Source organism: Oculina patagonica, chromosome 8 (assembly GCF_052425735.1).
Source record: "Oculina patagonica isolate OP01 chromosome 8, crgOcupat, whole genome shotgun sequence".
NCBI classification, from domain to species: domain Eukaryota; kingdom Metazoa; phylum Cnidaria; class Anthozoa; order Scleractinia; family Oculinidae; genus Oculina; species Oculina patagonica.
In genome coordinates, this window is record NC_135765.1 from 22,930,813 (window position 1) to 22,948,613 (window position 17,801).

At 39.3% G+C, this 17,801-nt stretch overlaps 2 protein-coding genes across 9 annotated transcripts in view; both read left to right on the top strand.

The window, feature by feature from the left end:
* The window catches only part of LOC144662450 (uncharacterized), a 49,532-nt gene that overhangs the window by 26,692 nt on the left and 5,039 nt on the right, over positions 1–17,801 (top strand). For 2 of the 8 annotated variants that reach the window (XM_078523252.1, XM_078523253.1), the window contains 9 exons: positions 4,984–5,107; positions 5,629–5,786; positions 7,178–7,206; positions 8,167–10,274; positions 11,249–11,452; positions 12,711–12,819; positions 13,260–13,315; positions 14,523–14,702; positions 15,638–17,409. In XM_078523252.1, coding sequence (XP_078379378.1) covers positions 5,779–5,786; positions 7,178–7,206; positions 8,167–10,274; positions 11,249–11,452; positions 12,711–12,819; positions 13,260–13,315; positions 14,523–14,702; positions 15,638–17,409 — 4,466 coding nt within the window. In that variant the 5' untranslated portion in view covers positions 4,984–5,107; positions 5,629–5,778. Of the gene's footprint in view, positions 1–4,983; positions 5,108–5,628; positions 5,787–6,864; positions 6,980–7,177; positions 7,207–7,275; positions 7,391–8,166; positions 10,275–11,248; positions 11,453–12,710; positions 12,820–13,259; positions 13,316–14,522; positions 14,703–15,637; positions 17,410–17,801 lie in introns of those variants that run through there. The other 6 variants (XM_078523256.1, XM_078523255.1, XM_078523254.1 and 3 more) reach the window with 6 other exon arrangements.
* LOC144664213 (uncharacterized) lies at positions 1,891–3,778 on the top strand. The gene is made up of 2 exons (XM_078525323.1): positions 1,891–3,091; positions 3,700–3,778. Exons 1-2 carry the CDS (start codon positions 1,899–1,901, stop codon positions 3,776–3,778), a joined length of 1,272 nt encoding a protein of 423 aa, XP_078381449.1. The 5' UTR covers positions 1,891–1,898.

Consider the following 17,801-nt stretch of genomic DNA (forward strand, 5'->3'; position numbering starts at 1 on the left):
TTACCGTATTTATTGCTGTTGTTTGGCTTTCATTAGAATTTACACGGTAGACGCAAAAACAGAAAGTGACGAAGTTGGGGTCGTTAATTGACCATAGAATATGACTATAATGGGGTAGGGGTTCTGAGAGGCCAGCGGCACATGCACATACCCAACAAAAATTGACCCAAGCACCCCCGGGGGTGGTGACGGTCATGTGCTGACTACGCAATTTAGTCTTAGGCTTAGCGTAGTCTTGTTACAAACGCTTACTGGATAATTTTTGGAAGGAAGAAAAAATCAGGGTTTACATTTACCATTTACATTTCACGAGAAAAAACAACAAAAGTCATTTCGCAATTTTCATGAAAAAATAAGTCGGATAACAGCCATGACCGAGGAGATCACGAAAAAACACTTTACCAAGACATTTCCCATTCGTCTTGAAATTGTCTGACCACTTTGTACTTCAGAAAATGCCGCGGTGGCGGTGCAGTGTTGTACAATTCGTCTGGGATTTGTGTTTTATTGTCTCCTTGGAGTCACGAAACGTACAACGAAATTTACAGCGGGAAGTATTCAGTCACGAAATTAACTAGGATAATACATGGTTGCGGGGAGATATCAATATATCTTCGAGTGTTTAGATTGATATCTCATGAACACGAGAAGATAAATTTCATATCTCCAAGCAACCATGTATTATTCTGTTTATTATATAAACCTCTAATAACGAGGTTTTTGACGATTTTCCGAAGATTTCCGACCACTTCCCGAAGATTTTCAAAATCTCGTCCGAAGGTCGTACGAATGTTTCCGAACATTTTCCGAACTTTTCCGAAGATTAATTGGCGATCTGAAAACTAGCTTTTTAGCTACGTTTGCGGACCACGCTAAATAAAGATTGTCATTGATTGTGAATCGCTCAGGGAGTTTCTGAAACCTTTATTCTTTTCGTGGAAAACTGTTTATTTTGTTTAACATTTGGGCTACAAGTATTTTTTTAATGGCATCGACGCGGAATGCTGAGTATGAGAAAAAAAATACAAAAGTGACAAAAAATAATCATATCTACCCTTTCCTCCTTAACACAATTCTTGCAAAGGAGAGCTTATTCCGTACGGAACAACATCAATGCCAGACACGACAAGAAGATCGACAACTTAAAGACCTCTCACAACTCGCCAACTGAACTTATAAACAAAAACAACTGGGTCGTTAATCTTTCCAAGAAACCACTTCAACCTGCCGAGCGCTCGCTCTTGGAAAAAGGACCGAAGTTCGCTCCAACACCGTCTAAAATTCCATACAAAGACTTTGTAGCGGAAGTCGAAGCTGCTATTACCCGTCTACCTGATGAATCTAAAGATCAAATACGAACTTCAACGGCTGCGATCCTCCAGAGGGCTTCCTTGCCAAACCACAACAACATTACTAAGGAAGAAAAGAAAGCTCTACATGACATAAAGAAAGACAGTTCCAGAGTCATCATGAAAGCCGATAAAGGAAATTGTTTCGTGGTTATGGATAGAGATGAATATGACAACAAAATGGAATCTCTCCTCGCGGATCGAAACACTTACGAGCTTATCACGAGATCCCCTTTCAGCCGAATTGAACGTGAACTCAATGCCATACTCTTGAATTTAAAGAAACAACAAAAGATCGATGAATCCACCTACTTCAAGTTGAGATCTACTGATGGTATACCACCTGCCATCCGCGGTTCTATCAAACATCACAAAGAGGGACACCCTCTCAGACCCATCGTAACATGCATCGGCTCTGCTCTTTATAACACTTCAAGATTTCTCACCAACATCCTAACGCCTATCCAAAATCGTAATGGCTTTTCAGTCCCTAACTCACAAAACTTTTCCCGTGATATAGCTGACATCAACATCCTAGATGACGAAACTATGGTCTCCTTTAACGTGGTTTCGTTATTCACCGCTATTCCTGTGGAAAAAGCTTGCAACTACATCAGAAAGAAATTAGAAGATGATTCTTCTCTCCATTCCAGGAGCAGTCTAGACATTGATGACATAATTTGTTTATTAAACTTTGCGCTGTCCAACAATTATTTCATTTACAACGACAACATCTACAAACAAATCCACGGCTGTGCCATGGGTAGTCCTGTGAGCCCCGTTGTAGCCAACTTATGTATGGAGGAAATTGAAGAAACAGCAATCAATTCAACCCCTGTTCCACCCAAAATCTGGAAACGCTATGTTGACGACAGTTTTTGTGTCATCAAGAAGAATGCTGTTGCTTCCTTCCATGATTCTCTGAACTCTATCGACCCGCATATTTCCTTCACCATTGAGCACGAATCTAATGGCCAGTTGTCATTCCTCGACACTCTTATTTCTCGCGACAATAAAAAGCTCAACATTGATATCTACCGGAAGCCCACACACACGGATAGATACCTTGACTTTCGCTCACATCATGACAGAGAGCACAAAATCAGCACTGCAGCGACACTCTTGCATAGAGCTCTAAAACTACCAAACTCGGAATCTGGAAAAGCCCGTGAAATTGATCGCATTAGCATCGCGTTACAATCTAATGGCTACCCACCAAAAGTCACAGCTGATATCATAAGAAAGAAATCTTCGAACCCCCCAACACCTTCACCTGAAGAACTGGTTGGGATGTTCTTCAGTTGGGCTGATCCAATGAATAATCAGAGTTTCGCGGTCCTCCCTTACATCAAAGGCATTACCGAACCTCTTACAAGAATTCTCAAAAGTCACGATATCCGAGTAACCAACAAACCAATCAAGACACTACAACAAGAGTTCCCTGTTCCCAAGTTTCGACCTCGGGTCGTCGACCAGTGCAATGTTGTTTACAAAATCCCTTGTGCGTCTTGTCCCTGGAGTTACATCGGCGAGACCAAAAGATCGTTTAGCACACGGCGAAAAGGACATATCAGGAATACTAAACAATGCGCTAAAGGCTCCAATGTAGCAAAACATGCCTGGACTCTTGATCACGCCATCGACTTTGAAAACGCGGAGATAATTGACGAGGGAAACAATCGCATTAGAAAGACACTTGAATCGTGGCACACGGCAAAAACGGTCGAGGCCGACAACAATTCGTGCCCTCTGCCAGGACAATATAACATTCTTTTAAACAAACAGTAATTTATACACTTTTAGCATTCCGTTTAACATTCTTTTACACATACTTTTAACTTTTTAATTTATGCGATTCGCTAGTCATATTTAAATTTTAGGTCCATTTTATCACTTCATTTTTATCCGTCGAAGACAGCAGTCTGGCTGTCGAAAGCTAATAATTTTTAAAACATTTTTACCAGAGAACGCTTTTTATCTTCTTACAATGAATCCTGGTATCGGATCTTCAATATTTTTATATATCTGATAATAGTGTGATATAATCAAATTCAAAAATTTGATTATTTTGTCTAAATAAATATACTTTCCTCAAATGTGATATGTGATTTGATTTGATTTGATTGTTTAAATTTTTTTTTTTTTTTGGTTTTTCAATTTTTTTTTTTTTTTTTTTTTAATACATATTCTGTATTTCAAACATCGAATCCTAATTTTTTGGCAGTTTGCATGCACCTTAAAAAACTATAAATTCTCGTATTTCTTGTATAAAAATTGATAGCAAATTTTTATTCTGGTAATTGTTCAGACTTTCGTAACCTAGGAAAATTAATACGTTTTGTTTCTGTAGGGACGAAAATGCTGTGTCAGATTGGATAGAACGAAGGCCCCTAGAAATTTTGGACAGAGTAAGGCCCCGTCCAAACTGACCCGGGTAAATTTTAAAAACGCCAGGTAAAATGTTTTCCGTCCACGTTAACCCGGGTAAAGTTGAAAACGATACCCACTTTGGGGAACGTTTTTGAAAAGCTCCGTTTTCGGTGGCCAAAAACGCCGTTTCAGTGTTGACGGTTGGCCTATCCGTGTAAAAAAAGATGCGTTTTCAAATTTACCCGGGTCAGTGTGGACGGGGCCTAAAGCTGTAATTCGGGAATAAGATTCCGTTCCTCGAACAGTTCCAACTTGTTTAGACATTTTAAGCCTTAGTCGGTTACAGAAATAATATAAAATATAGGCTTTTCGGTTTTCGTTTATTGAACTACATACCCATAAGAAAACGAAAGACTCGACGACCCCCACCGGCCACCCCCAAGTTCATCATTTATTTTTATGCCCGAAAGTAATCTGGCTGAATAAACTGATACACGTGAACTTTTCGTAAAGACATAAAATATCGATTTGAACACGAGAAGATAAATTTCATATCTCCAAACAACCACGTACTATTTGTTTATTTTATAAACCTACTAATAACGAGGTTTTTGACGATTTTCCGAAAGTTTCCGAGGATTTTTCAAAATGTCCGAAGGTCGTACGAATGTTTTCAAACATTTTCCGAACTTTTCCGAAAGTTGTAGCTTGTCCCCAGATCCTCCCGAACTTGGTAAGCCGCTGAAAAGATACCCGGCTCTGGGAACGAACTTGCGTCATCTTTTTCGTTTCCGTTTTGCTTATTTACTTTTATGACTTTATTGATGTGTTCATCAAGTTGATGAACCAGCCCTAATCTGGATCACTGGCCTAATTTGGGGATGATATAGCGTAAATCTGCGGATAAAAGCTCTTAGTAAAAGCGTTTTAGCGTCCAAATGACATCATTTCAATATTGATCGCGCATATTAAACAGCAAAAAATAAATTATTAATTATGTGATGTTTTTCGTTTTATTAATCAATCCTACCCACTGCATGCGAGGTAACAAAATTATTTTATTGTCAAAGAGCGGAGTAGTACATTTTTAAATTACAAACGACCCTCAAAAATACATTATAGGTAAGTCAAACTGCCAGAGTGATTTGATTTGCAAAATTTATTCATGGCAATTGAGCTGAAGACAGCTGAAAGTTGAATGGGTTCTCGCTTTCGTAGGTCAAGGTAAGCTGATAATGTATTCTATTTTTTTCTTCTGCTTCAGGCCTGGAAGATATCACTGACTGCATTTTGCAACTCAAATAAAATAAAGAGAAGAAAATTTCTGGGCGGATTTCCATAAAGATTTGGTGATCAAGAGTCTTTGAGCCCTTCGCAACCCACGTAAGGTAATTTTTCTGATTTTATTGTAGTTTTTATGTGGTGTGTAAACAAACAGTTGGCAAACGTGATACAAATTTTGAATTTCAACTGGGTTTTCCCAGTAATTACATCGGGTTTTTTACCGTCTCAGAACGAAAAAAACAGTTAATTTTTGGACATATACGTACAGACACTGACTACAACTGCTACATAAAAATATTTTGTTTCTTGTTAGTTTTAAAAGCCAGTATAAATGAAACTAGAATATATCTGGGTACCACTGCCTTTATTATTTTGATCAGCAAAATGAAAATGATATACTTTGTGCAATTTTTTTTCAAATAGCGTGCCGAGAACTGTTATTCGGCAACAAAATATTCAAAACAATGAATAAAATAAGGCAAAACACGAAAACAACCCGCGAACATAGCAATTCACGCAAGACGTCACTCGATCATTCATCATCGCTAAATTTAACGTTAACGTAACGTCTTTGCGTATACAGTCCGCAAAGTGATAATCGTTTTTTCTTTCTTCTTTGTATTAGATTTTAGTTCTGTAGCGTCAAGCTAGGGAAATTGCACGTCAAAAGTGAAAGGAGTTATTCATGTGATGTCTGTCAATCGCTGAAGAAAAGCATTTCAGCCTCCTCGTGTTTACCGTGTGATCAGAGTTGCGCTGGAAAACCATCGAAATTATGTCCTTGTATGTATATGATTTTTTAAAAACGCATGTATTGTGGAGTTTCTTTAAGCTCACATGCCTTGAACCAGATCAAGTCAGTTCTATAGAACTTGAGATTGAAACACCCTAGAACTCAGGTCCACGTTGATCTGTGTATTTTTTGTTTTTGTTTTTAAAATATATAATAATTGAATGAAATCTACCCCACAAAGTAACATTTTTTATAGAAATATTGGTGTATACAAAGTAATTTATATTGTAACGTTTAACGCTAAACATCGGCAAGCATGGTTCCGCTTTGACTGGAAAATATTTCGTAACCCTTGTTGGGCCGATATAATTCGCTAGATTTTAGACACTGAAGACCTTTTCTTTTTGGAGAATTCAGAGGTTTTTTTCATACTTTTGATTCTCTGCGGGAGTCTAAAAGAAAGCACACTTCAAATAAAACCATTAATGCTCGATTTTTATTCAAATATTCACAGCGTGTTGTGGCGGCTGAAACCACGCGTTCGGTATGCAACGCCTCAAGAAAAGAGTTAATCTGTTTGATTTAAATTTGAAGTTCTGTTTTACGTGGCTGCAAAGCAGTGCTTGTTTAGGCGAACAGGAGGGGGTATTTAATCAATTTTTTTACTGTCACGAATTTGGAGTTGCTAGTAAAAAATATTGATTTTTTTTTTTAAATTTCTTCTCTGTTTATTAAGAAAATGATTTATGAAAAAAGTGATAGAACAAAAATCATTTCAAGTTGATGGGGCTTGCCATATGATAAATTTTAGTTGTTTGGTTCACAGAATAATTTATGACTGTCAAGTACTGGCAAGCTGTTGTTTTGTGTAGATTGGTAGGTGTGATACCCGATTACAGAATGTTTTTTCGCTTTCGCGCTATATTTGAACAACATGAAGCGATCTTGGACTCTTTTGACTCAGTAAATCGGAAAAGATTTCTAAATTCAAATTTCCGTGTATTTATTTGGAAACCGCACGGTGATTGGTCAACGGCTTGTTTAGATCTACGAGGCGTAATGTCACCCATGTGAATGGGTTTATAAACTGGCCAATCAGCGTCGAGAACGGTTCCATTCACAGAGAGACAAGCAATTTCTCGGTTTATTTTCGAAATCTTTCTCTTCGAGAATGATCGCACGTTATATGTGTAGCCAATTTGCCTTCGATTTGCTAGCAGGTCGTTGTGTGTTGTGATTTCAGGTTTGTGGTGTCTCGATGTGGTCTTGTTTTTCACCGTTGGTTTGCCCGTAATATTGTTTTGATCGTATATTGTACTTACATGCAATGCTACTCCACGTAAACTTTTTCTACGAGTCTGTCAATCGCACGTATCCAAATCGTAGCCTCATTTCACTTATACTTCACATTTACTAACGCGATGATGTTTGTATTTGACAGGAATGTGGACCAAGACTTGAACGCCAAAGGTAAATACAATTTTTTTTTACTACGGGTACGCTTGATAATTTTATGTCGAGCGGACAAGTCTGGGCCCATTGAGCGAGCGACATTTTTTGTTCCCATTGATAAGCCCGCTTATTGTGTTTCGAACCATGGCGAACTAGCCGACCGAGGCAAAGGTTTTAACGAAATTAACAGCTTTAAATGAAGGTAAATGGAATGTTTTATCGATTTTCTGCGCAAATTCGCCTCCGACAAGATATCCAATTTTATACGGCCCCTTCAGAGCTTGTCAGCTGGTTCCGTGAATTTTTTTTCGGTAACATCGCGTACGATGTCTCAAATTTAGTGTAGCTTCGGTGTGTTTCGAAGATCATAAACCCAGAAGCTGTTCTTTCGGATTTACGGTGAAATCGGTGGATCGATTAGGTAGTTTTCGGTTCGATCCTATTTAAAACCGAGAATATTCATGTTTAATGCAATATTCAAATATATCTTGTGTCACCTTGTTTTGCAGTGATGCAGTTTTAAATTTTGTAAATCGTAGTTTCTCCTGAAGGTTTTATAATTCTAGATGTCGTTTTCTTCGTTAATCGAAGAGATTTATCCGCCCGCCTCTCAAAATAACATGTAAACCTAGTTAAGATCGAGCGAAAGCAATTTTTTTTTCGCAGTTCAATTATATCTTATGATGTTGTGTTTGTCAATTTTAGTTTCCTTTGCATTTGTAATTAGTGTACTACGTCCAATTTTCCCCGTTTTAAAATATCCTAGTCGTTTTTACGGCGATTTCTCTTCAAAATCTCCTTCCAGTGTTAACATACTGTTTAGCAAAGAAAAAATTTGACCATCTATGCAATTTAGGAATAAGCAACAAAATGTATATTCATGAGCTAAATTGGCTTTCCTGAACGTAGAATCTGTTAATCGTCGCTGCGAAGTCCTCTGCTTTTATTGTTAACAGTTGGAAATGATTTATTCTTCAGAAAACATGAATCGCAAAGCGAGAGTACGGCGTGGAAATCCCACAAGAAAATCAAATGAATATGGATTTGTCACGGAAGATACAAAGATCGCTCAATGTGATAATCAAGATATTTCAAATGTAAACAATCCGCTGCCAAAAAATCCGGCGAAGAGAAATCTATCGAAAGAAATAGACGACGAATCGCTTTGTAGCAGACAAAACTTTCATTTACGGGAAGAAAAGGTGAAAACGATTGGAAATTTTAACGGAGATGCTTTTGTCCCACCGAAATGCACCACGCCAGCTGTTTCGTTAGCACAGAGTACAGATTTGAAAGCGAAATCTCCTCAGAAGAGAAAGAAAGGTTTTGATGACGCAAATTCATTGAAGAAAATGGCTAGTGGCTGTGACATTTCTGATAGCTCATCCTCAACTGTTTCTAGACATTTGGCTTTTCTGGAAAGCACCAATGGTGCAAACAATTTTCTTGACGACGAAAATACAGACAGTGCCATTTCAGATGAGGAATTTGAAGGAGCTAATGGGTATGGTAAAGTTAACAACCAGCAAAAGACTCCTAAACGGCCTGCCAGTAGAAATAGAGCAGAGAACATTGTTTCAAGGACTCCGACACCTACACAACAGAAATACAAGAAGGGTGATATTGTGCAAATGGAGAATGGTGTGCGGAAGAAATTTAATGGCAAACAGTGGAGACGATTGTGTTCTAGGGAAGGATGCAACAAAGAGTCGCAGCGGAGAGGCTATTGCTCTCGTCACCTGTCGTTAAAGGGCAAGTCACTCACAAAAGGCATCGGAATTCCTGGACAGAAAAAAGGCAAATTACATGGTAAAGAGCTTACATGGGAATCTGGGAATGAAAGCGAAGGAAGCGTAGAAGGAGAGGTATCTAGTAAAGGCACTGCTAACCACAAGGACTTGAATGATAAAGAAGCAGAAGCTGCTTTTTCGCTTGTTTCACTGAGCAATTCAAGGTGCGCTACACCATTTTCTAACCCTGCTACACCTTTGCCCATTTCACCCGGGCCTGGCCAGTGCCAATCACCTTCGCCTTACAGCAACTGTTTTGCTAATCGCAGCACCACCCCAGGTCAGCACCGTTCAATTACACCTGTGAGGACGTGGGCAACGCCAACACCACGTTCAGGAAGATCATCAAGTGCAGAGCTTCTCTCACCTTTCTTCCCGAATGGATTGTCATTGTCAAATGCAGTCAGTCCAGATTCTGGTATCCTCTTGCGTGAGGAATCTGGAAGTCGTGCCAGTAACGCTTCATCGTTAATGTCACCATTGCCTCTACTCTCACCCATCACCCCAACAAAAAGAACCTTCTCTCCTATTTCTCCTCCCGCTGGTTCCTGTCGCTCATTTTCTCCCATCCCATGTACCCCGCCTGCAATATCAGGGAAGAGGACATTCTGCCCTGTATCTCTACCTGCGCCGTCGGCCATCACCCCACCTAGAGACAAGGCAGGGAGAGTCATGTACTCGCCAATACCTACGCAGCCACTACCACTGACTTCAAACAGTACATTTGTGCCTTTTTCACAAGATACCAACAAAAAAGGTCAATCTGATCATGAAAAACAAGCTGATAATGAAGAGGACAATATTATGCAGCCTGCGTCACATTCAGAAACTGTTGAAGAAGACAGTGAGTCAAAAGGACAATTGGCAAAGGATCAAGATTTGTGCAAAAACAGCCAAAAACAAAAGCAAAATGGTGAAACAGCTGAACTAATTCCTAAAGTACAGCTCCCTCCGGTACACATTAACACCATTCAAATTTCTGTGTATCCCTGGCAGTGTTTGGTTCCACAACTGATTAACGTTGCAGCAAACAGTGTAACACAACAGGGCACTTCCTCTGTTGTTACGTCACAGGGAGGACAAAAAAGTTCTGATAATGAACAGAACAGAATGGACAGCAGTGATTGTGTTAGTGATATTTCGCCGTGTGGGGTTGAAGGAGTGAATCATGCCGCTGGTGGAGATAGGAGACCTGAAACTAGAGCGTCAATTAATGGTGGACTGAACACAAGGAAAAGAACTCGCTCTGCTTCATTTAGTAGTCAAGATGAGGGAAAACCTGCCGCTAAGGTACAGGTAAGCTATATGTTGAATAATATAACATTTTTATTATTATTACATGTTTTAAATGAAATATTGGTGTCTGTGTTGTGGTTCAAATTTATCTTTGGATTAAAATTTTTTTGATTTTTCATTGTCTCATACTCATTATTATAATCTGAAACAAAGGGAAATAAAGATCAAACTGGTTTGAAAATTTTTGAACCAAAGATAAATTAAAACCACAACATCTACATAAGACAAACATTGTAAAATGAGATGACATCATTAACAAAAAACATTTTTTTTTATTCTGAGCAAAAAAATTCCAGCTTCAAGTTGTGAAATTTTCTTTGAAGCTTTGTTCAATATTTTTTTGAGGTCTTGTTTTGCGTGATTTTTTTTGTGTTTTGCTTTAAATGTAAAAAAATATATCTTTGGTTTAAAATTTTTTAAACAAGTTTGATTTGTATGTCCCTTTGTTTCAGATTATGATAATGAGTTTGAGACAACGAAAAATGAAAATCAAACTGGTTTGAAGAATTTTAAACCAAAGAAAACTTTAAGCCACAACACATAATATACATGTATGTTGTGGTTTAAATTGAATTTTTGGTCAAATGTCATTGAACTAGTAGTTTGTTCTAGATTTATTAGATTTATCTATTTATGTCTTGGAGTGCTCTAAGGCCTGGTTCACACTAGCGACATAACGACATAAAGAAAAGTTCAGTTCTTTCCATACGTCGTTATGCTTATGTCATTATCTTCCAACTATGTCGTTATGTTATGTTGTTCACACTGGTGACATAAAACATCAATGTAAGGTGTTATTTTGCATTTGCGTGACCTTGCCGTTATGTCATTATGTCGCTAGTGTGAACCAGGCCTAATCAAGCTAAAAAATTGTAACTTGACTCTTAAACTTGTTACTTAACAGTTCTTTAACTGGTGAAATGAATGGGCAGTACTGATCCTCATACTTAATGGGTCTGTTTGCTTTATTATAGGCATCCTGTTACCCATCAAAACAAGAAAAGGAACACATCCGTCGTCCAATGAACGCTTTCATGATCTTTAGCAAGCGCCACAGGGCACTTGTCCATCAGAAACATCCACATCAAGATAACAGGACAGTTAGCAAGATACTCGGTGAATGGTGGTACAACCTTGGTGCTAAAGACAAACAGAAATATGTCGACCTTGCGGCACAGGTTGGTCCTTAAATAACAACTGTGCTTTGTCTTGCAATGGAACCTTAATTTAACAAACCTCTATATAATGATGTCCTTGGTAAAGCAAACAATATTCTTCATGCTAGTAATACATGTTAAGTTAATAACTATTCAACACAGTATCGGCGGCTATATTTACCAATCCGCGAAGCAGGCAGGTGAATATCCACCACTAGCCACTGACACTCCGGCCTCAAGAGTCCTCATTGGTCCGATGAGTTAAGTAAGTAGTAGCCACCGACGCTAAAGTGCATAGTTGTTTTAGTATAATTATACAGTTGAATCCCGATAACTCGAGCCCTCAGTAACTCGAACTTCCACTAACTAGAACCTTTTTTCAATGAATTTCCCGTTTATGTCATTTTCTTACTAATTTTACCCTTGATAACTAAAACTCCCGATATCTTGAACCTTTTCGATTTCCCGTGAAGGTTCAAGTTATCGGGATTCAACTGTACTAAAACAGTAAGATAATATAGCGCGAAAGGATGACTTTTGACAAGTTTACTCTTGTCCTAGACACCTTGTAAATAGCTTTTTGCATGCAACAAAATTGTACAATTTAAATCAATCCTAGGCAGGTGTCTGTCAAAGTGGATTAGTATAGAATAAGGAGTTAGTGTCTATTTACAAGGGGTGTCCATTTAAAACTCATGGGTGTGGCTGTCTGCTCACCTGAGCTGTCCAGCATTTGGGAGATTTATTTATACTGGTCTGAGCCTTCTGCCAGTTGGGATTTTTAACAAGTTTCTGTTCAATTTATAATATTTTTTAATCTATTACAGTCAAAACAGCAAGCATTCATATCAAGGGTGGATTAATGAATTCATCAATGAACATTTGATTTCATTCTTTGCTTTAATTCCATTCTTGTACAAATGGCCAATGGATTAAAAAAATTGATTTCTGACTCCATACGACAGACATGTGAAAATTTGTTAAGGTTCCCTTATTTGCATAAAATGGGTCAACGACATTTTTCCCAATTTTTTTCTGCCAGTAGTATTTTTGTGTCTTTTCAGTGCACCAAAATGTCTTGCCTGACTCTTTTGGTGTTATCATAGGGTTGTGTGGCATTTGACAGTTACCAAAATTGCTTGAGCTGTTTTGACTGTAACAGTGTCCTCAATTAGCACAGCAGTAATAAATACATTGACACTTCAATAAAGTTGTTTTTTACAGCATATAACATTGGATTGACTGTCTCTTACAATGTTATTTGATTTACATTCATCAGGTCAAAGAAGCTCACTTCAGAGCATACCCACACTGGAAGTGGTGCACCAAAGACAGAAAAAAGTCTCCAAGGAAAGTGTCCGACAGAACTGAATCTAGTGATTCCCTGGGTATGTATCTACTGGTATCTTACATTAGCTTCAAAAATTCTTTCATTTTGGTGGCAGACTTGAACTGGCTCATAGTCTTTAAAAAGTACCATTACTTTTAATACCGATAATGTTTTTAAACTCATTGGCAGCTAATGATGAACTTGGGAGCTGGTGCCTTAAATGTTAGTTTGGGGGGGGGGGGGGGGCAACTGCAAGCAGCAGAGAGGAGGTATCCATGGCAAATCTGGAAGCAGGAACCACCCCAAGAGCAGCCACTAACTGACACTGTCACACTGAGCTTTGAACTTTGGATTTAGAATGATACTTAATTGGCCAAAATAAACATTATCATGTAGTGTACATAGTGTTGCTTATAGTTTTAAAATTACATAAAAAAGACAGAAGAATTAATGAAGAATATTAATCTTTTTTTCTCTCTTTTTATTTCATGGCATCAGGAGGAGACGGTAGTGAATTTCAGAGTGATATGGCGATGGGAAGTGACGAGCATGAAGTAAGAAAAAGTTTTTTGTGCAATAAACTGGGTTGCCACAGGTCAGGGAATGGTCAGGGGAAAATATAATTCTTTAAGGTCAGGGAAAAGAAAGGGAATTTTACTTTGAGTCAAGGAAAATTGACATATATTTGAAGAAAAGTCAGGGAAAATTACATATCACCACTGATATAATACCGTTGAAGGCTGGAAGAAATATTTCAGGTCAACATAATATGAGTGATGTTTTTCTTTTGGAAATGAAGGCTGCAGGCTGCAACTATATGTCTGACATTTTGCATTTTTTGTTCAGAGAAATCGATTTTTATCAGGGAAAATTCAGGGAATTTTGAAAACTGATATCTGTGGCAACCATGATAAATTTATATAACTATAATTAAATGAAGTTAAATATACTTATTTAAGATGAAGTTAAAATATATACTAATTTAGCTTAGTTTATGACTAGGAGCAAGCTGCTCTGTGGCTGTTAGGCATTTGTTTGGGGTTAACATAGCGTTAGCGTGACGTAGCGTTTACTAGCGTACTTTGGCGAACTGGCAGCTTCTTATGCTTGGGGTTTGACCTATCTTTGCCTCACCGTTCTTGGCATGCTGTGGAGCTACAATGGGCGTCAAAAGTCCTTGAGACAGTTGGATGAAATTGATACTAATTTAAAATTCCCGTTTTTTCACCTTTAATCTGCTGCCGCTTTTGAACCACTCCCCCTCCCTCCTTTTCAATGTTGTACTCAAACGAGGCAATTCTTGCAGATAGCAAATACAACATTGTTTCGGGAAAGGGGGTTATATTGAAGGGGTGAGGGGTAAAATTTGTCGAAGGTACTCAAAAAGTGCCGACTGTCTCAACACTTTTGGCGCCCATTACAGTAGGCTTGGTATATTCTTGGTCAGGGGTTTGCAGTCGTGTTTGTATGTGTGTGCTGTTACATGTGCTTGTAGCTTTACTGTGCGTAGTGCTGGAGGCATTAGGCATTCCTTCCCTATTTAAGCGATGACGCTGGCATCCCTTCATGTCATGGGCTGTCAATAGGTTATATCGTGATAAACTGACAAGTGATATTTGTTCTTTTTAGGGGTTAAAATTTGTGACTTCCTACTGCTTAGGATTGACCACCCTTAGAGTTATAAGGCCAAAAACTATGCAATGACAGAAAAAGTTTGGAAATCGTAAGTTCAGATCCCCCACCCTCACTTAATTAGTACAGCTTTCTTTTCAGGGTGTATTTGACTGTGAAGAACCTACAGAAGCCAAGCCAAGACTGAGAAGTAAGCGCTCACAGAGTACTCCAGCACAGCAACAAGAGCCTTGTCTAAAGGAGGTACATCGGCCCTACACACCCCAGCCTCCACCTCCTACACAGCACTCGCTCTTTGAACTAGCACAGGTAATAAGTATTGCTATGAGGCCCTGCCAGGGGGGGGGGGGTTCCCGTGTCGCTGTCTAAATAAAAACCATGTCGCTGTTTTATAAAACTTTGCGTTGCTGTTGGTAGTAAAACTGAAGGAAAATTACTTGATCCAAGTCTGGAATAGATGACTTGTACGGAAACCAGTTTAAATTTTCTCGCATATCAGATCTATCTGAAATAAATTATTGATGGAATAAATTATTAAAAAGCTTCTAATTCAGTGGGAATTTGACCCATTGGAATTCCTTGTTGATGCCTTGCCTTAATAATAATTATTATAAAAATTATGATGATGATAAAGGTTTATTCACAGTATAAAAAGTGCAATATCGTATTTACTCAAATAAGCGCTGCCTTCGAATAAGCGGCGCATTTGGGACAAAAACGTTAATAAGTGCCACCCCCGAATAAGCGCCACAGTCCCGAAGCGGCGCTTATTCGAGGAATTCCGTTTAACTAATAAGCACTAGAAAGCAACTCTTAAACAAACTTGAACATTTCTTTCCATCAAAAGGGATGTTTTGCAGTTCAAAAAGATTGTTTTACTGCTCACCCAAAAGTTGTCTATTTACATGTAACATTCTTACAATAAGTAGTTCTGTAGATGTGGTGAAGGCCGCGAATGTTGCCAAGACAGCTCTCTCTTCAGCAAGAGACAATCAAAAGACGCTATTTTCAATAATCATAAAAGTAAGATTCTTTGTGGCTTCCAAATTTTAAATAAGCGCCACACTTGAGATGCGCCAGAAAAAAAAAATTTAATAAGCACCGCGGCGCTTATTCTAGTAAATACGGTATGTATCTAAAACGTGCAAAGAATTATTTGAATGAATGAATGACTTATAAAAATTAAAAATGAATGAGATTTAAAATTTACAACTTATCTGGAACCCTGCTCATCTCTGTTACAGATGTGTTCTGAGCTTGATAATAACACTGCTCCATCTGCAAGACCCCCAGTGTCCGAGGACAAACACATCACGTTTGAACAAGGAGCTAATGATACAATGAGTGAATCTGAAGATGATGACATCGGCTCTGAAGAACTGATGTGTAACGAGAACATAGATGTTAACGACAAGGAGTCTGATGACTCCGATGACGAAGAGCTGACTAACAGGGTGTTCCCTCAGCAGAGGTTCTCTCCTGTTCCTTTCACTGCTAGACGAAGCCAAACCCCAGAAATAGGCAAGATTAGGTATTCGCCAATTGAATTTCCTGCCAAGAGAGCGGTGACACCCAATATATATGAGCACATGATAGCAAAGGGTCATTCCCGTCAAACGTCAGACAGTGGTGGTTGTTCTAAACCACCCTCCAAAATGGTGGACTTTGGTTTTAGGGCGCCTAAAGGGCTGCCTCATTCGAATAAAAGCGTGGACAAAACTGAAAGCATGGCACCGTTTGTCCGCCCCAAGCAGCCAATAACAAAAAGCCACTCCCCTGGGCTTACAGTAAGTGGCTATTTTCAGCCAACAGGATCTGTTTTTAGGCCAAGTCAGCCTTCTAACAATAATGGACGTTCCAAGCTTACCCATTCTAGCTGCGAGAGTTCTAAAGCCGTTGTGAGCTCATCCGATGTGTCGTCCTTCTCCCAACCGGCACTGTTTCCCAGTCACTTCACCAAATTCTCTCCCACTGTGAGTGTGTCTTCAACAAGTAACATGGCAGGCAATGCAACTCATGGATTGCAAGCAAAATCTCCCAATGCAGCATACAAAGCGAGTGGTCATGGTGGATTGGGAGCGAGTACCAACCAAAATGTCAAACTTATGGACAGTACCTCTGTTCCAAGAGTCCCATTCCTTGCCCAAAAGGAAACAAGTCACACAAATGCTGGAATCGTGACAAGCAGACCACTAGCAGCCTCTGCTTGTCCAGTTACCAGTCAGGTGACTTTGGTAGGGGCTCCTGTATCCAGTTCCTTGGCCCCTTTGACAGTGTCTGTAGCTACACACACTGCTGCTCCATTTCATCAAGCTATAAAGAGTACTCCACCTACCCTGTCACCAGGAGCCAAAGGATTGCATCTGAAACCAATAGCACCACTGTTGTCACCTCCACTGATGGCTACTTCTCCCAGCGGCGAGAAGGCATCAGGAAGGGTTCTGCTCGCGAAGAAGCCTGCTCCCCTTCCAGGACCGGTGCATGGGCAAACCACTGGAAAACGAAATGTGGTGGTTGATGTGAAACAAGCATTTCCCTCCCATGGAGGTGTAGAGTATTATAATGTCAACCCTGTTGCAGTGAACGCTAATCACGGCATTGTGTCTCCACTTTTACAAAGCCCACCAAGGCCAAGGCAAGGTTCATCTCCCAGACCAGCTCATGGCCTCCACACTGGTGTGCTTCCCAGACCTGGTCCGCTGTCACCAAGACTGGCTACTTCCCACATTTCTCAGCTGTCGCCAAAAGGAGGGAAATTTTTCCCGGGGTCTTATCCCCAAACTGAAAAGGTTGCTGCACCATCCACTAGCTGTATTCCTCCTCGAGAGGCAAGTCACACAGTCAAACCAAGCAGCCACAGGCAACCCCAACCCAGTAAGCCCCAGCAGGAGCAGGCTGTTCAGCACCCTGTGGATACACAGGCAACCCAACAGGTAGCTTGCAGTGGTGAGGGTGGTGACTCGACAGCTCAAACTAAACCAATACTCAAGAGGTTCATTGCGGATGGCATGGAAGAGTAAGTGTGTAATCTCTTTATATTTCTACCTCAGTTGAACAAGTGTTTTACCTTAAGGTTACTATTGTTAGCGGCTACTTATTTTAGCGAGGTTGGGCAAGAATCGCTAAATTTATTACTCACTACAAGTTGTCTTGGTCAAATTTAATACTCCTTAAATTTAAGTACCTCGCTTTCCCACTCCAAAGGAAAAGAAAATTAAACAGTTGACTTGAAAAATTCTTCAAAACATGGATGCTGGTAACTTTGTTCTTTCTGGTAATCTTTTACTGAACATTTTTACCATTTTTAAATTTTTTTTGGAAAATTGCTAAATTAAATAGCCGTTAAATCTTGCTCAGAAAAAATGGCTAAAATTAGTAACCGCTAACAATAGTAACCTGAAGGTATTT